General features: G+C 42.9%; 1 protein-coding gene across 3 annotated transcripts in view; it reads right to left on the bottom strand.

Moving 5' to 3' along the window:
• Positions 1-16,775, bottom strand: part of gria4a (glutamate receptor, ionotropic, AMPA 4a) — a 97,163-nt gene extending 80,388 nt beyond the window's left edge. For 2 of the 3 annotated variants that reach the window (XM_041940719.1, XM_041940721.1), the window contains exons 1-2: positions 16,673-16,766; positions 13,858-14,016 (exon numbers count right to left, since the gene is read on the bottom strand). In XM_041940719.1, the coding sequence (XP_041796653.1) occupies positions 13,858-14,016; positions 16,673-16,766 (253 nt within the window). Of the gene's footprint in view, positions 1-13,857; positions 14,017-16,672 lie in introns of all 3 variants that reach the window. The other variant, XM_041940720.1, reaches the window with a different exon arrangement.
• Between the last annotated feature and the right edge of the window lie 492 nt (positions 16,776-17,267).

Raw genomic sequence — 17,267 nt, 5'->3', positions numbered from 1 at the left:
TTACTTGAGTAAGGTTTTGAATGCAGGTGAACATTGACAATGTGGTTATGTTACTTTAACTTTTATCCAGTAAAGCACACAAATACTTATTCCACCACTGTGATTAGGTGGTTGTTTAAACTGATCAGCTGGGATGACTATGGTGAGCTGGCAGTGTTTGTGCACTTTATATTAGATCTTCTCCCCACCAAAATCAGACAGATTTTCCTTCCAAAGGTCACGAAAACACTGATGACTTCACAAAACTGATGAATTTCACATTGCTATATTTTGTTATTTCTGTTTTGGTACCTTTTAGCTTGTTATCATTCATCTTTTGGTATTGTGTGTTTGTGACTATTTTGTTTTTGCTTTCATTATATTACTGTATATCATTACTGTGTATTTCACTTTTCTGATCTGTACATGTGGTTTACTGATGCTGAGAGTTTAAATTGTGGTCTTTCTTTAACAGGACCCCAGGCATACTAGCAACCACTTTGTGGAAGCTAATGGGGGTCCAGAGAAGGAAAACTCCTCTGGAACCTCCTTGTGGGACAGCAAGTGGCGCCATGCAAAGCTCTGCCTCACTGCTGCCTCCAAAGGAGGCAGAATGAAGAAGATTTGGAAAAAGCCTGCAGGGCTGCTGCATGGTGACAAACACACACTAGTCACAGAAAGGCAAACAATCGCGAAACATCCCCCCAGAGTAGTTTGAGTTTTTTCATTATCATACAGGCGACTTTCTCCATGTTTCTATACTTGTGAAGATAAGAAGGCAGACTCTCAGGGGTAAAAATAGAAGCAAGGGAGTATCCATCCATCACTGTGACTGTCTGAAGGGCCAGATCGATTGTGTATGTGTGTGTGTGCACCCGTGTGTGTGTGTGTGTGTGTGTGTGTGTGCATGTTATTTGATGCACTCCACTACCTCAGCAAGAGCCAGAATGTGAGTGGGCAAACCGTGATGTGACTTTTGAAACACACGCACATATTCGCACATACTCTCTCTCTCTCTCTCTCTCTCTCTCTCTCTCTCTCTCTCTCTCTCTTTCTCTTTCACACACACACACACACACACAAAAACAAACAGGTAAACCAGTGAGCTTAACTAGATAAATACCATTGCTGTCAGAAGGAAATTGACCTCCTAGGCCAGTAAACACACAAACAAGCACACATCCAAGGATACACAGCAGCCATCTTTCTGTCTAGCATAAAGATTAGATGATCTGCTTTAACTATGCTGCTGCTGTGTGTGTGTGTGAGTGTGCGTGTGTGTATGTGTGTGCATATGTGTGTGTTCCAGCCCTGCCTGCCTGTTTATGTGTATCTTCCTCCACGATAATCACCAAAGAGTGCATAATTAATTATTTTCCTCTATTTCCATGAGAGCCTTTCTCTCTCTTCATATGAACCCTGCTTCTGCTCTGATCGCTTTAATAGCTTTTTTGCTTCCTAGTCTGTCTCTTCCCATTTGTAAGTGTGATGAATTACCTGCTGGTTAGCTAGGAATCTATTACACCTGCAGAATACCAATGGGCCATTACGGATGAATTGGTTCAATGCCGACTCTGGCTTTGAGGTGTGGGAGAATCTCTATAGTCCCAGTGAGCAAACAGGCTTTAACCACTGCAGACCAGCATACACACACACACACACACACACACACACACACACAGACGCGCCAGTTAAAGGCACAAATTGGGAACAGTTGTCTTAAATGGTTCGATGAAAATGAGTGAACTCAACTCAGGATTTTTTTGTGTGTGCATTTGTGTGTGTGTGTGTGTGTGTGTTTGGTGGGGAGGGGGCCTGCGTCTCTCTGTGTGTGTGTGTGTGTGTGTGTGTGTGTGTATAAAGGTCATGCCTCTCATCTCTAAGTGAGCCTCCGTGAGAAGGACTGAGTGGCAGCACTCATCAATATTAACTAATGCCCTTCCTTTCATCCACATCATAAATCCATGGAAACAAACACACATATGAGGGTTTGGGGACAGGTTCTTGTGTGTGTGTGTGTGTGTGTGTGTGTGTGTGTGTGTGTGTGTGTGTGTGTGTGTGTGTGTGAGGGAGAGAGACAGAGAGAGAGAGAAAGTAAGACTGCATGCATGGTAAGCCTGTGTCCAAATCAACAGTACAGCGGTAAACAGTGCTATTTAAATAGACATAATTTACTGTAATCTTGTTTGCTGAGATTTCCAAGTTCCAGTTTGCGGCAAAGATGGAGAAATAAAGTGCACAGGGGAGATGAGAGACAGAGAGAGAGAGAGGGAGAAATCAAACAAACACAGGGACAAATAAATACTGCAGGTGACAGATGTGGTGACGTAGGTGTAGGTACAGTGTGTGCTTCACCAGCAGTTGTATCAGCTTGAGTTTAAAGAAACCCACTATGCACACATCACAGCTCTTGTCCCACGCCAAACACCACTTAACAGCTAATGAGTAATGAGACAGAGCCATGACAGACAGAGGTGGGTGTGCGAGAGAAACAGGGAGAAACAGGGAGGAAGGAAGTACTGTAAGTACAGTGAAAACAAAAGATAAACGGTGACTCAGGGAAACTGAAGGTGAGAAATAAAGAAAGGAGAAGCAGAAAAATGAGACAACAGAAGAGCACCGTGTTTGTGTTTGTGATTATGCATGAGTGCATGCCTGTGCTTATAAGTGTAAAAGAACAAAAATGGAGAGGAATGAAAGAGAAAGAGAAAGAGAAAGAGAAAGAGAGAGAGAAGAAAGACTGGAAGAGGAAATCCTTTGATCAGAACATGAAAACAACAGCGGCTAAGCCGAGAGAGTGAGGAATAACAAAAAGACGTCACAGACAATTACTGCGTACATGGCTCCATTCAGTATAAACACCCCTGTGTTTTGCTAAGGCGATGGGTAACACTTAAAATCCGCTGTCATCTCTTCTCATGCTTTTCATCTTCCAAACGCCAGAGCGTGAAAAACAAACACAGAGGAAGCAGACATTGTTTTCTGTTTACAGCACAGCTATCATGCCCAGTGGGGAAACAGAGAGGTCTTAATGAAACACATTAGACAGACAGGGGCAGTCGAGGCTCTTAAGGTGTGTATATGTGTGTGTGTGTGTGTGTGTGTGTGTGTACGAGTGTGTAGGTGTGGGTCAGCGTGTGGGTTAAAGACGCGGTCTGCCTTTTATCCCAGTGATGTCAGATTACCTGGAGGGAACGTGGCTATTCACTGAAACATACTGCATGGTCTAATAATATTATTCACTGTTCATTACTACCGAGGCTTGAACAAACAGGCGAGAGTGTACGGTGCTGACCTCAAATTCATATCCACGGGGAAAACAGAATAGGGGAAAAAAAACACCCCATCCTTCAGATTGATGTTCCCCGCAGCAACTTGATTACACATCTTTCTGATTGTTACTTTAATATCACTAGGCTGAACCAGACAAAACACTGCAGCATGTTGTGGGAGGATTTTACTCAACCAGCTCCAGGCTTGGTAGTCTGTAAAACCTGCAACAGGACTGTCTCACTCTGCCTCATCTTGCCTGAAGGAGCTGCAGACCCACAAAAAGGAATTTCATTAATATGACTTTCACTGCAGCTTTAGTATCAGTATGATGCCCAAACGCTGCTTCTTTTGCTTTTTTCTCACCCTAATAACTGAAACTTGTGCGCCGACTGTCAGATGTACAGCTCATGAACATCAGTGCAAAATATTGATCATTAGTTCAAAATATTTCTGACGTTATTAGTCTTTTGAAACTCACTCACGTTTTAGTACCGCAGCTGCCTCTGTTGGCCTTACCACATAATCAAAGTTCTGTTTCACAGTCTCTCCTCTTTAAAGTAAAAACCTAAATTTTAGGATAGAGATAGTCGGAGTACGCACACCCAGCTCTCAACATTGCATCGGTCTCGAGAAACACTGCAAGACATCTTCAGTGACATGTTCTAAGACGTGTTCAGACACATCCATGATGATATTATTAGGCTGAACAACTTGTGCCGACTATAGCCTTCTCGCCCTTGATAAAAGATTTGAGGACTGATCTCCAAAAGGCATAAAGTTAAAGATGAAACATTCTCTTTAGCATTTAAAACAAGATCAGAGCATTATTACGCAAAAGAAGATCTGAGCTCTCAGATAACTTTTACCGAGGTCTCTGACCTTGATGAGCTTGAAAGTGCTGTGACTTGTTCACAATCACTGTTAGGAAACGCCAGCTGATGCAAATTTAAGGGCTTTATAGATGCTCTGACTGCTCAAACCTTGTCCCAACAATCAAGTCAGACCCCCTGTTTGACTGCAAAACACCTGCGTGAAGATTTCAAGTTTTGCAGTGGCCCTCAGAGTCCCCGGACCTAAACATCATCAAAAATCTGTGGACAGGCCTCAAAAGAGCAGTGCATGCAAGACAGCTCCAGAACCTCACAGAACTGAAGGAATTTTGAATGGAAAAATCTAGTAAACAAGAACTGAAAAGAATCCCAGCTGTCTACAAAACGCCTTTACAACTGTGATACTTGCCAACGGGGGTGTTACTGATGGTGCTGACCATGCAGGGCACCCAAATATTGCCTCAGGTCCTTCTTCGTTTTTATTATTTTAAAACTGTAAAAGATGGAAATAAAAAGTGCAATCTCATTTGAAATATTAAAGAAATGTGTCATCTTTAACTTTATGCTGTTTGGAAATTTGGTCATCTTTTACTCACTTAGCTATTCACAGGAAAATAAATCTTGACTTTTGCATGCCGCTGTATTTCAGATTGCCAAAGTTTACAGGACTGAGTCACAGAAAATTGCACATGTTGGTGTAATTTTGTGTCACTTTCTTTTGACTGTACCAGACCTGTATTAAGTTAGATTTACTGCAAACAGTACATCCTGTGGTTGCTTCACATTAAAAGCATTAAATTGAAACATAGACTAGCTTTTGTAGTGAAGTGAAGAAAATACTAAAATAAATACTAAAAATAAAGTTTGTCATTAGTCTTAACCACTATCTGTGAAAGACAGAGCACCTACTGCCCTTAAAAAACCCTCTCACTTCTGCTAGTGCAATGAGATGCCAGTTTTACTCCCTGGCTGTGGCTCTTTTAATGAAAGAAGTGAGACACACTGAGAACAAGTCTGTTTTATTGTTCCACTAAATGAAATCAGATTACCTGGAGCAAACGTGCGGATGCATTGCGACATGCTGTATGGTCTAACAATATTGCTTGCTGTTAGGCCATTACTGCTGAGGTTGGAATAAAATGAGGCAACAGGGTGATTCTTCAGGAAGCACTTAGAGCACACCACATGAGCCACCATGCGCGTATGCACACACACACACACACACACACACACACACACACACACACACACACACACAGAACACTGTTCAGCGTTTGGTAGTCACTGGTGATTAAAACATTTTAAAATGTGAAAGCTGACACTGTGGCGAAGTAATGAAATGCATGTGTGCACAAACCTGCCAACAGATGTGACGGTACAGTTAGTGTCTGTTAAACTGTCTCACCTAAACGAAATAGAACGAAAGACCAACAAGACGGTAAAAATCATCTATATGATGAATGAGCCAGTTCAGCTAACAGCCTAATTTGACATTGCACTTCATGCACACTCCTCCTGCCTGGACAATTTTATTGACCTTGTTTCAAGTGAAGGGTTGCAAGCTCCTCGACCCCAGTGCTGCTGAATTACACTTAGAAATGCATCAGCATTCACAAATTGGGCTCACTAATATGGTTAAGATATACACTACATGCATTAAAAGATGTTCCACAGCAGCACACACCATTAATTTGTGGTACAGCAGCAGGGAATGAAACACAAAATGAATCAGATTTTCCCTCAACAGTTTCACCTTGCTACTCCTAAAACTGCATCCTGATGTGCTTTTTATTTTTAACTACGATAAAATACTGAAAAACTGAGTTTCTAGTCAATGAGGAATTCATGAAGCAGTTTAGCATGGAAAACCAGCACCGTCAAACCCTGAAACCAAACCATAATTAGTCCAAACCATTTTCATTTTGCATTATTTGTGCAAACATGTCCTACTTTTACAGTCAGTGCACAACAGGACAGCACAGACATTTGCTTTACCTACATATTTAACAGCAGTTAACCACCTGTATGAGTGTGTTTCTGACTTGCTGCTTGCAGGACTTCTAGAAGTTTCTCCTTTTTCCCTCGATCATCATCTATGTTTGCTTTTCTTGTCTCAGCAGCTCTTACTAAACCATAACATGAACATCTTGTTATATAAAGCCTTATGAGCTAAAACACTGTCGTTAATTTGACCCCAGATACCTGTTTTTTTCAAGCAGCTAGCTTGCTAGTGCAAATACATGCACATACACCTACTTTATGTGATAATTACTGTGAAATTTACTTGAGTGGATGAAATGTGAGCCATCTAAATGAAGACGCAGCTTTAAACCTCTTGATCTGTAAAGCTACCAGCTGTAAAGCTTGCAAGCTCAGAACTCTATGGAGGGCACAAAAAAATAAGTGAGCCGCAGTGCATCTGCATGTATTGCTTTCATTGTCACTAGTAACTAAAACTGACTTTAACTCAGGACTGAATAGGAACACATAAAGCTTTTCAATTATGCAGTTATCACTAACGAGATGAACAAAATAATGCTCCAGTAAAGGCACCTGTAAATGGGAGAAGTTTAAATTAAATCAAGCCATTGTTGCCATGGTATTAGCGCTGAACCTCATAATGTGTCTTGATGCCAGGAAAAGCATTTAGGGGCCGTCACAGTCATCCGGCGCTTTCAGTATGCCAGTGACATGAATAAACGAAGGCTTGCTGCAAAATAAATCTCCTCGCCTTGCCAGAGTTTCAGATATCTTTTCACTCTATTTCCCCCAGTGAGGCCATTAAGAAGACATACAACCATGCAAAACGTCACCAGTAAAGATGATGGTACAGTGCTGTTATTGAGCGTCTCAAATCATCTACAAGATGACTGAGCCATTTAATGAAAGGAGTGAGCAGGGAAAATGCACGGAGGAATGACGTACATGAGGAAGCTGAAAATATACAGACAGGTTGAGAGAGAGAGAGTGTAAAACATGGTGTTTGTGTGTGTGGGTGTTGTGAGTTGTAGCACAGCGTTCCAGGAATCCGTTTAATGAAAGCCCCGAACCTGGACGTGAATGTGAAGCACTGATGAACTCTCTGAAAGAGCGCGTTTGTGTATGCGTGCCTCTGTGGTCATCACTGTATTAACACCCTTTCAATTAACAACTGAATCACCACAGAAGAAGTAATTTCCCTTTTGACGGGGGAATAAAGACGTGTAAGGGTGTGTTTCCACTTGGCATCTTTAACGAGCAGGAAGATGCTAAGACACGCTGGAAACGAGCCCCTGGGAAAAAAAATGTCACTAAGAGGTGTTGAGAACACGTATGTCAAACAGCCTCGAATTGTGATTCATCAGTTTGTGGAGAGAAGCTGAAACATTTGGCGAGTGTGTTTCTTGAGCTGGATTTATAGTTCATTTCTATTGTATGGCATACATTTTTATTTATAGTGTTATTCATAGTGTCAGAGTCACCTGTTGATGCCGCAGCACTAGATGCACATATTGGATTTCAGGACGTATCGGCTTTAATCCCCCATGTTAACTTTCTTTCCATTCTTTGCTTAACTTTGCAGTGAGCAGGGCACCGGTGGACTGGTGTAGGTTACTACGACTACTAACGAGGGCTGTAGTCAACCAAAGAGTCTGGCTACTCTTCAACCCTGCCCATTAACTAGATTAACTAAAAGGGGATGCGCCTGCAGTTACATTTCAAACAAAACTATTAGGCTATTTATTAGAACGAACATACTGAAATATGACAATTCTGACATGCTCTCACACTCGAAGCATCAAGGCACCAAACGCAGAAGTTGACCCTGCATCCTAAAGCAGACAACCCGGGAGAAAAGAATTTATGCCCACCATTTTTACATGACATGCCATGTTGGTCATTGAGCCGTGCCGAGAAAACTCCTCCTGTGAGTAAAGTTCACATTCGACTATATTATCATCCGTCTTAAAACAAAAAACTTCTTTGACAGGGTGTCAGTTAGTTTGGTTCTGAGTTATTTAGTTTAGTTAGTTAGTCTCCTAGCAGTCTCCATTAGGTTGGACGAGTTCAAAGTTGTAAAAATGGGGGTGTTTCGACTTATACATCTCCTAGTCTATTAAACCATAAGATGATCAAAACAGAAACACATTTGTTGAGGAAAATATATTTGAATATTATCTTAGTTCACAAGTGATGATATTTCTAACACAATAAAGTCCCATCATCTCCATCATATATCACTCAGGTCTCACACTGCAACCTACATCCTTACCGGTAGGTGCCCGCCCTTGTTTGTACGACACACTGCCCTTCTTTGACTGTGCACGGCGGAGTTTACAGATTCAGTCCAAAGCATCCTGACTGACTCACACTGACTGCCACACAATTACACCTTATCAGCAGTGTTTTGATATGACCCAGGTCGCGGTCCTGAACCGTGTGAAGATCACAGATTTATTTTGAGAGTGGTGAGCGCCAACAGCCAGCATGAGAGCCGAGGTTACAGCGAGGTGAAGTGTACATATTTCATTAGAACATTACATTAATGCTGATACAGTAATTAATAATGTGAAGGCTGATCAGATGGGAACTTTCGTTTGTCTTGAGTGTAGATCTAACTACCATTCCTAATTCAGAGGACTAATTAATTAATTTTGTCCTTAACTTCGAATAACAATAACAAAAGAAGACTGACACCTCGAGGAGACTCTGCCTGTGACAGTTTTACTCAGTAATCAGGTGCAGCCTGCATGGAAATGCAATCTGTGGCAGTCAATAATACATAAACAGAATTGATTTGTGAATGATTCCCGATAGGCACAATCTACTGTATATCAGCTCTAGATGAAAATGAGGATATGCATCACTGCAGTAAGCAACCACCCAAACCAACACACCACACTACACTCATCATCATTATCACTACTATTGTACAGTACCGCAGATGCAGAGTAGAATAAAACAGAATTATTTATCTTTGTCTCAGTTTTGGACATGGAATGGATTAAAACAGAAGCATTATCATCACTACTATCAGTAGAATCATATTTACAGCCATGACAGCACATCACTGAGCTGGCACCACAAACCAGCCGTAACCACCTCTTTGTTACAAATCCTTTCCTCTCCATTTCGTTCTCCTCCGTCCCTAATTCACCTTATCACTTTCTGTCTATCTTCATCACGCTCTGCCTCAGTGGCGTTTTTGTCACAGCACACACACACAGTCACATTCGTATGCGCCTGTGTGCCACCTCAGTGACACACAGGTTCGCACACATGCATTTGACAAGGACAGAAATGCCACCACACACATGCACGCACGCATGCACGCACATTCACTGCAGCTTTTGGTCATGCTAATCCATGTGCATTATTTTCTGTAAGCCAGCGAATACAGATGCAGTGGTGAGCCCAGTGGAATAGTGTGCTTCTCTGGCAGTGGCACATTAAAAAGACACACACTCACACACACATCCACACAGCGAAGAGAAAGTGAGACATAAATACATACCTACACAGATGCGTATATAGCACAAAAGAGACAGACACACGGGTATGCATGTACACACAGGAGACAACAAAGAAAGATTGACAGCAGAAGAGAATATATGGATGTGTGACCCTGGGACAAGGAAATGGGTTGTATTCCGCGGTGAATAGGGAAAACAATAGGGACCAGGGATTTTTATGATCCTTTAACGCTTCCTGAATACTAGAATAGAGAGGAGCGAGCCAAGGTCAGAGGCAGAATTCCCTATTCTAATGCGGAGCGTTGCTCACCACCCGGAGCAAGAGTCAGGGATTAATTTAGAGATCCATTCACCACGCCGGAGCGGAGGCGAGAGACGGCAAAAAATGACGAAGAATAGAGGAGCAGAGGAAGAGAGAGGCAGAATCTGGGGAGATGGGGAGACAAGAGGGAGAGTGACGGAGGAGAATGAGTGATGGAATAAGTGAGAAAGCAAGTGGGCAAGAAAGTGAGACGGAAAGAGGGACAGGGAGAGAGAGAGAGAGAGGTTGGTGGTTACGCTTGTTATGTGTAGCCTGCGGAGTGAGAGCAGACGGTTCACATAGAAGAGCTTCATTTTCCAAACACTCCTCCTCTTATGGCCCAATGCCTGCAAGTCTGAGTGTGTGTGTGTGTATACACCTATAAGAGAAAGGTAGACAGAAGGAGAGACGAGCTTTTGAGAGGGAAATGGAAAGAGACAAACAGGAAATAGAGGAAGACAAACTGCAAGAGAGTTGGTAACCGAACAGAAATGCAGAGTTAAGTAAAACAGAGAAGAGAGAAAACGTATATATCTAAGTCCCATGAAATGACCAAAACCAACAACATACTAATCTGTTTCTCCAAACTGTCCGACTTCCCTCTCCTGCCCATCTCTCTGAGCCCTGAGCCCATTCACTTCAACAGAAGACATTAATCTTTAAATCTGGATCATAAATATTTTAATTTCAAACGTGCTTCTTAATTCCTTCAAACGGCGAGGTACTGTACTCTGAACTGCACTCACACATTTTTTGGGGGCTATTTTCAGCCACGGATGAGTACACATTTGGTGTATTAACGAGTACAGTGAGTATTCACGGCATCAGCGTGGCGTACGTTGGATTGAATCGGGAGAAAGTACAGTGGCCACGTTCATGACAGTGAAGGAAACAGTGCAGCGTGTTGGTGTGTGTTTAAGGATGCCCTGCTGGGACGTAAAGTACTGATATTAATGGCGTCCACAGAATGACTCCTACTGGTGATCCCTGGAAATGTCCCTTTAACAAATAGCTGGATTGTATTAACTTTGGTGCTGTTTGCAAAGTTTGTCTTGTAAGTCTTATAAATGAGTTTTGGACAAATGGAAATTGTTAGTAGGACCAATTCAATTCTTTCTGGTGCTTTAAGGGGGTGTAATAAAAAGCATAAAATATTGTTGTCTAATTTTATTTTTTCTGACAGAGATTGCAGTAATTCCCCAGTATCTGATAGTATTATGGCTGCACCGCTCAATATTCTAGATGTCTTGTGCATTATTTTACACACATTACCCCAAAATTAAGCCAGACACGTGATATCTACAGGAACCTCGAGACAAAGTTCTCTGGGTTTTAATAACGTTTGGCTGCACAGCATGAATCTGTTATGACTAAACCACCGGCAGGTCATTGGGGTTTAAGTGGATATGTAGAAAGCACAAAGAGAGAGCGAGGTTTCTGGCACCCGCTGTAACACATCTCGGCCGGTCAGGCTTCGGTGCGTTCACACACATTGTAAAACACCTGTTGGATTGTTTTGCACACTCACATCTGATTGTGCCCAGTCTCGCCCCCTCAGCACACCCCTTTACTCATTACTAATACAATTCACCCTTCTCCCCTTACATTATAAGAAAGCCACCTGATGTGCATTCAGCGTCGTCCCACTCACACGGCTGAGCAGAGCACAGAAACACATGCAGCATGTGATGATGTTTGTGGGAGGGAGGTGGCAGATGGACTGTTAATTTTCCAATCATTATGGGTTGTGTTCATTCATATGGGGGGCTGGGGGCAAGAAATTGCATTAGAAATGTTTGATTTATGATTCTATGAGACTTGCTTTGGCTGCAGTTAAATCCTATAATAATGCCTACCAGGGATATAAAGTGTCTCAACTTATTTTACTCATGCCTAACACAGCACGAATCAGACGCTAGATGATATTCAAGATCTTTCAGCACTCTTCTGAGAGTCACTTATTGCCATTTACAGTAGCCTTGTTTGACAATGGAGCAGCTTGTGTGAGCTTTCATTTACAAGCTGGAGATGCTTAAAGAAACCTGTTAAACATGGCGATAAAATATCACAAGGAGACGTACCCTATTGTTGTATTGGATTGTACTGATTTTATTTTTCCAGCTTGTAGCTAACAGCCCCAGCAGTCAATTTGTTAAAGTTTAATGAGACAAGCAGGTGAAAGATTATGGGACAATCGCTTGAAAAATTCCCTAAAATAAGATGGATGCACCATGTGAGCGTGTTAATGAGGGGACATGATGTGGTACCCTTGAGGGAAATTCAGCTTGTGAGGACCATCCGAAAAGCCGTGAACACCTTCACATTTTACAGCATGGAGATTGTATTATTGTGCTATTCCCTTTAATCAACATAACTACCACACACTGCTCAGCCCCACCACTCCAATTTTCTATTTTGTTTTGTATCAAAGTGCAAGCAAATAATCTAAACTTATTCAAAAGCTAAACGACATTGTTCAAAGTAATAACATGACTGTAGTCCCCTCTCCTGCACTGACATGAATAGATCTCAACAGGAGGCAGATGAGCAAGAGAATTACACAACGGGTATCCTTTAGAGATTGGTTCCCATCTCAAAGGGGCAAACGCTCACAAGCACCCACCTAACAGCATCAAAGGCATTTAGATTAGTATGGCATAAATCAGTGTCACTCAGCAGAAAGCAAATAACCAAACTTCTTAAATCGTGCAAATACATGCAGAGAGTCAAAGCAAAGCTCCACAAGCAAGAAGCTGGAGTAAGCAAACCCTCCAAGTGATGACATCTCACAGTCTCGGCAGAAGAAACGGTAACAATGTCAATGATTTTTTTGTTGATGACGACATATGATCTGCTCAGTTCCAGTAAATTGCAATGCTTTCCTCAAGGGTTGGGCCAGTGGCAGCCCAGCAGTCAGACTGAAGGAATGAAGTCAAACTTCTGCTTGTGCTGTATGTCTGCACGTCATGTTTGGTGCTTCTTCTTCTTCTTCTTCTCATGCTTTCATAATCTATATTCTGACCCACAACAGACAAATATCCATTGTAATAGATGCCAAAGACACATCCAAACAAAGCCATTTAATGGCTAACCCTGGCTTTACAGTTCACATTGTGTAAAATGGGCAAAACCAGAGAGTGTATCACTTAACTCTTTGAAATGTTTTACAGAACCGTGCACAATTTCATCGAGGTTTGTATGGCATGACATGTCTTGCTTTTCTGAAAAATATGTGAGTTTTTATCAGATAACATTTTTAGCATTCAAAACACACACAGAGACACCTGAAGCATGCTGAGCAGCTCCGAACTGAACTCAGAGCCCTGTTAAGGCTGACTTGCCTGTGCAAACATCACAAACACTCTCTCGCAGGCTTCCAGGTCAAGCGGGAGTGTGAAGGATTAGATCTCAACTCCAAGTGCAAGATTTGCTGTCATCCTTCAAAAGAGAGGACACGCATACCAACACAAAGGACCCACTTTCACCACCGTCTGCAACTGTTCCAAAACTACTATCATAGTTCCAATAAGCGTATGTTTATAGTTGGGATGGTGCTTAGTGGGATTAGATATAAATAACACAGAGAGGAGCAAAAGTATGATTAAAAAACATTATTGGCCATAGTTATTGGCAAAATTAACCACTGACATTGCCTTGTACTAAGAACTTTTGGATTTAGGTGCAGTTAAATGTACATCAGTGTTTAAAATCAACATTTCAAAATGGCATATCGCTGCACAACTGTTGCACAAAGAGGCAGCTTCTAAACCACATCCACCAAAGACCACTCAGCCGCTGCATTGTGCATGACAAACATAATGGAGTTGCAGTCTGATCCTTTAAAAAACTTGAGTGCTTAATTAAACCCGTCTTTATCCAACAGTGTGGTGAGGAGACAGAGACTGGAAAACAAACATGAAGAGAGCAAGAGGAAGGGAGGCGATGGAGAGAAAGAAAGGGAAAAATACTTGCTTGTGTTTGTTGCAGCCTCATTTTAAGTCACAGACATTTAAATACTTACATGCATTGGTGACGGCGAAGCTGTTGGCGGTCTCTATATTATCGACATGTGGGACCAGGTTAAAGGGAGCTTCCGTAGCATTAGGGCTGGTGTTGTGAAGGAAGATAGCTAGTCGAAACGCTGTATACTCCTGATCAGTATTCCTAATGAACAACCCACCTAGACAGAGCGACAAAAGAGGGAGGGCGAAGGACCATGATGGAGGGGAGAGGAAGTGAGTTATCGTAGGGCGGAGAGGGGTCGGATGGGAGCGTGGCGAGAGAGGGAGAGAGACAGGAAGAAGGGGAGTAATGCAGGAAGGAGAGATGGATAGGAAGGGAGGGGAGAGAAAACAAAGGAGGGGAGAGAGAGAAGAAAGCCAAGATCTTAATTAGCTTCGTAACAAAAGGCGATTTGTCTTTCAGCACATCCTTACTCACAAACACACGTAAACATGAGTAAAGACACACTTTCGCATACCCACACTGCTCATTTCATTGATGAAATCAGAGAGAGGCAGAGAGGGACAGAGGGGAGGATAAGAAAAGAGAGACAACTAGGCTGACAGGAAGGCAGTCAAAGAGGTAATGAGTTGGGGAGGACATAAAAGAAAACCAGATCAGAAAGTGTCAGCTAAATAAAGGAGTCACGCAAAAGCAGAGGGAGAGGGAGGCGAGTGCTAAGTATCAGTTGGCCCTAAAAAATGAGAGGATCCCTCCATGTGGCCCCTCTGACAAAATGAAGAATTAGAGGGGAGAGGAGAGATGATGAGAAACATTGATGCTGTCAGTACAGAGTCCAGAAGAGTAGAAACACAGTTGAGAGGCAGAGGAAGAACATGTGCGAATATGTGGGAGAGAGAGTGAGATAAGGTTCATCTTCTCTGTCTAATGTTGTCATTAACCGAACAGAACTTGTTGTTTGTGTGTAATGCTGTGGCTATCACCCATATGAATGGGTTTGTTATGCTAATTCTGTAGATTATTTCTCAAATGCTTCACAGAGTAGGTCAAACTGGACTGAAACAAACTGATGGGACTTTAGTTAAAACTGAATCCGAATTGGATTATACCAGCGGAGTGTGCAGCCTTGACATGGCATCGGGAGAGAGGGAGAGGAGGGAGGGAGGGAGAAAAAGATGACAGGGGAGGAGTCGGGAGGCAGATCATATTGAACGATGCAATTGTCACTACATGAGATCTCCCTCGTGCGTGTGTCTGTCTGTGCCTCATCGGCGCTAAAAGGTTGCATTTTCTTGCTTCTTTTCTTTCTCTGTGCTCCTCTGAATTTGAATCTATGCCCCTCAGCAGACCAGCAACCAAAGCCAGACAAAGACATCACATCTCAAGTATATGTGGGGAATGTGCAAAGCTGTATTAACGTTATAATTCATTTGGTTTAATTTACATTAAACTCGCCTGTGTGGTCTCTGTTTTGGGGCACACACGCACACACGCACACACACACACACAAACACACACACACACATTTGTACGCATGCACTTTCAACCAGATAAGGGGTCTAGATATGACCCAACATGGCACGTTATTGCAGAAATTTCACAAACATACTCATCACTCAGTCTCTCTTACACAAACACAAACGGAAAAACTGTGTCTGCTTCCACTAACATTTGTGTGCAATGCAGAGATATGCAAATGAATCCTCAAGTGAACTGGAGAGCCCTGTGAATGTTCCTGTATGTACGTCTGAGCATTCAAGGAGGACGGTCAGTGGGAGAGAAGGAAGGCGAGCATGTGTGCGTATCTGCACGGTCACATATGCTTCCTATGGTATGTATGTGCATGCATGCATGTTCACATGTATGCTTCCCTGTGGTCAAGTGCGCACAGGCCCGCTGTACCATTATATTTGCAGCTGTGTGCTCAGCATACAGTGTGTGTGCAATTTTAGGACTGCAAGTGCGTACTGTGCACGTGCACATGTGAGCTTGAAAGCCTGTGCAAGTACGCGTGTGTGCGTTTGTGCGCGCGTGTGTGCATGCCAAGCAGAAAATATTTAGCGTATTAAGTTTATTGGCAGGTGTAGTGAGACAGAGTCAAAGAGCCGAATCTCATTATAGGACCTCCCAGCTGCCCCCCACAAGGAGTGATGCAGTGCATTCATTATCACACACATGCCCGATGGAATGTGTGTGTGTGCATGTGTGTGTGTGAGAGAGAGAGAGAGACAGGAGGGATTCCATGCATGTGTTTTCTGTATGCACTGAGCAAACCAATGATGATCCAGATTTAGATAACTTTATCTGTGATCTTTAAGGCAGGGTGAAAGGCAGGCTTCTCCTGCACTGACAGGAGGGTAAGTGGGAGAGAGAGAGAGAGGGGGAGGGAGGGAGGGAGGGAGGGAGAGAGAGAGAGAGAGAGGGAGAGAGAGAGAGAGAGAATACTGCAGTGTCTAAACAGTGAAGACTAGAAGGGAACAAAGCTTGCTGAAACATTCATGAACCCAGACCAGCCTTTAAAATACACGCAAATACAGTAAAAGGACAGAGTGAAAGAGTTCGTGTGCATTTATAAACCATATGAGTCACAGCAGGGAAGACGCACCGATATCCCCTCAACGCAGAATATCTTGGATAAAAACCAACAAGGAAAGATGCACCAGAAAGAAATCTGTTTCTGTACTTTCATGTGCTCTTGCTTCATCACTCCTGCGTGAATTTCTAGAGTTTTTTTTACAGAGATTTTGTGTTTTGGAGGGTCCCGGTGCGCCCCCCTTTCCTTGGTGACTGCTGTCCGCTAAAATCCACTAATATTCAGTGTAGTGTGTCAGATCTGTGTGGCCGTGCGTAAAATCAGCAAACCTCCAACTCACCTATCTGCACTGAACTAGGGAAAGCCCCCGTCGCCAGCCCCCAAAGGGCGGAATACACCCCGAGAAAGTGCCAAGAAAAAATAATAATCCTCATTTTTCTTCCCTTCAATCCCTTCAGAAACTGTTGAGAGACATCGAGAGAGAAGGGGGAGATGCGAGAGAAAGAGAGAGGAAAAAAGGCGTCAGAAAAAAAGGGAAAAAAGAAGAAAGATGACTGAGGGTTTTTTTTTTTTTTTTTTTGTCCAGCACTATTCCTTCTCCATGGTGGGCTCGTTCGCTTCTTCCCCTGCAGTGTCCGCTCGGGAGAGAGCTGTGCGTCCGGTGCACATGTGAAGACGGGGAGAGAGAAAGAGTGGGGAAACTCGCTGGGATGATTGGCGAGCTGGGAGAACAGTCTGCATGGAGGAATTGGACATGCGCGCCCCGTCTCTCTCTCTCTCTCTCTCTCTCTCTCTCTCTCTCTCTCTCTCACACACACACACACACACACACACACACACACACACACACTTATCCCTACCCAATCTGCCGTCTTCAACTTGCTGTAACACTGAATCTCATAGCTCTAGCCTATTGATAAGGCTTGGCTGGGGTT

This window comes from Chelmon rostratus, chromosome 7 (assembly GCF_017976325.1).
Source record: "Chelmon rostratus isolate fCheRos1 chromosome 7, fCheRos1.pri, whole genome shotgun sequence".
Lineage (NCBI taxonomy): Eukaryota > Metazoa > Chordata > Actinopteri > Chaetodontiformes > Chaetodontidae > Chelmon > Chelmon rostratus.
The sequence above is the reverse complement of the archived record's forward strand: the minus strand, read 5'-3'. Positions and strand labels throughout refer to the sequence as shown.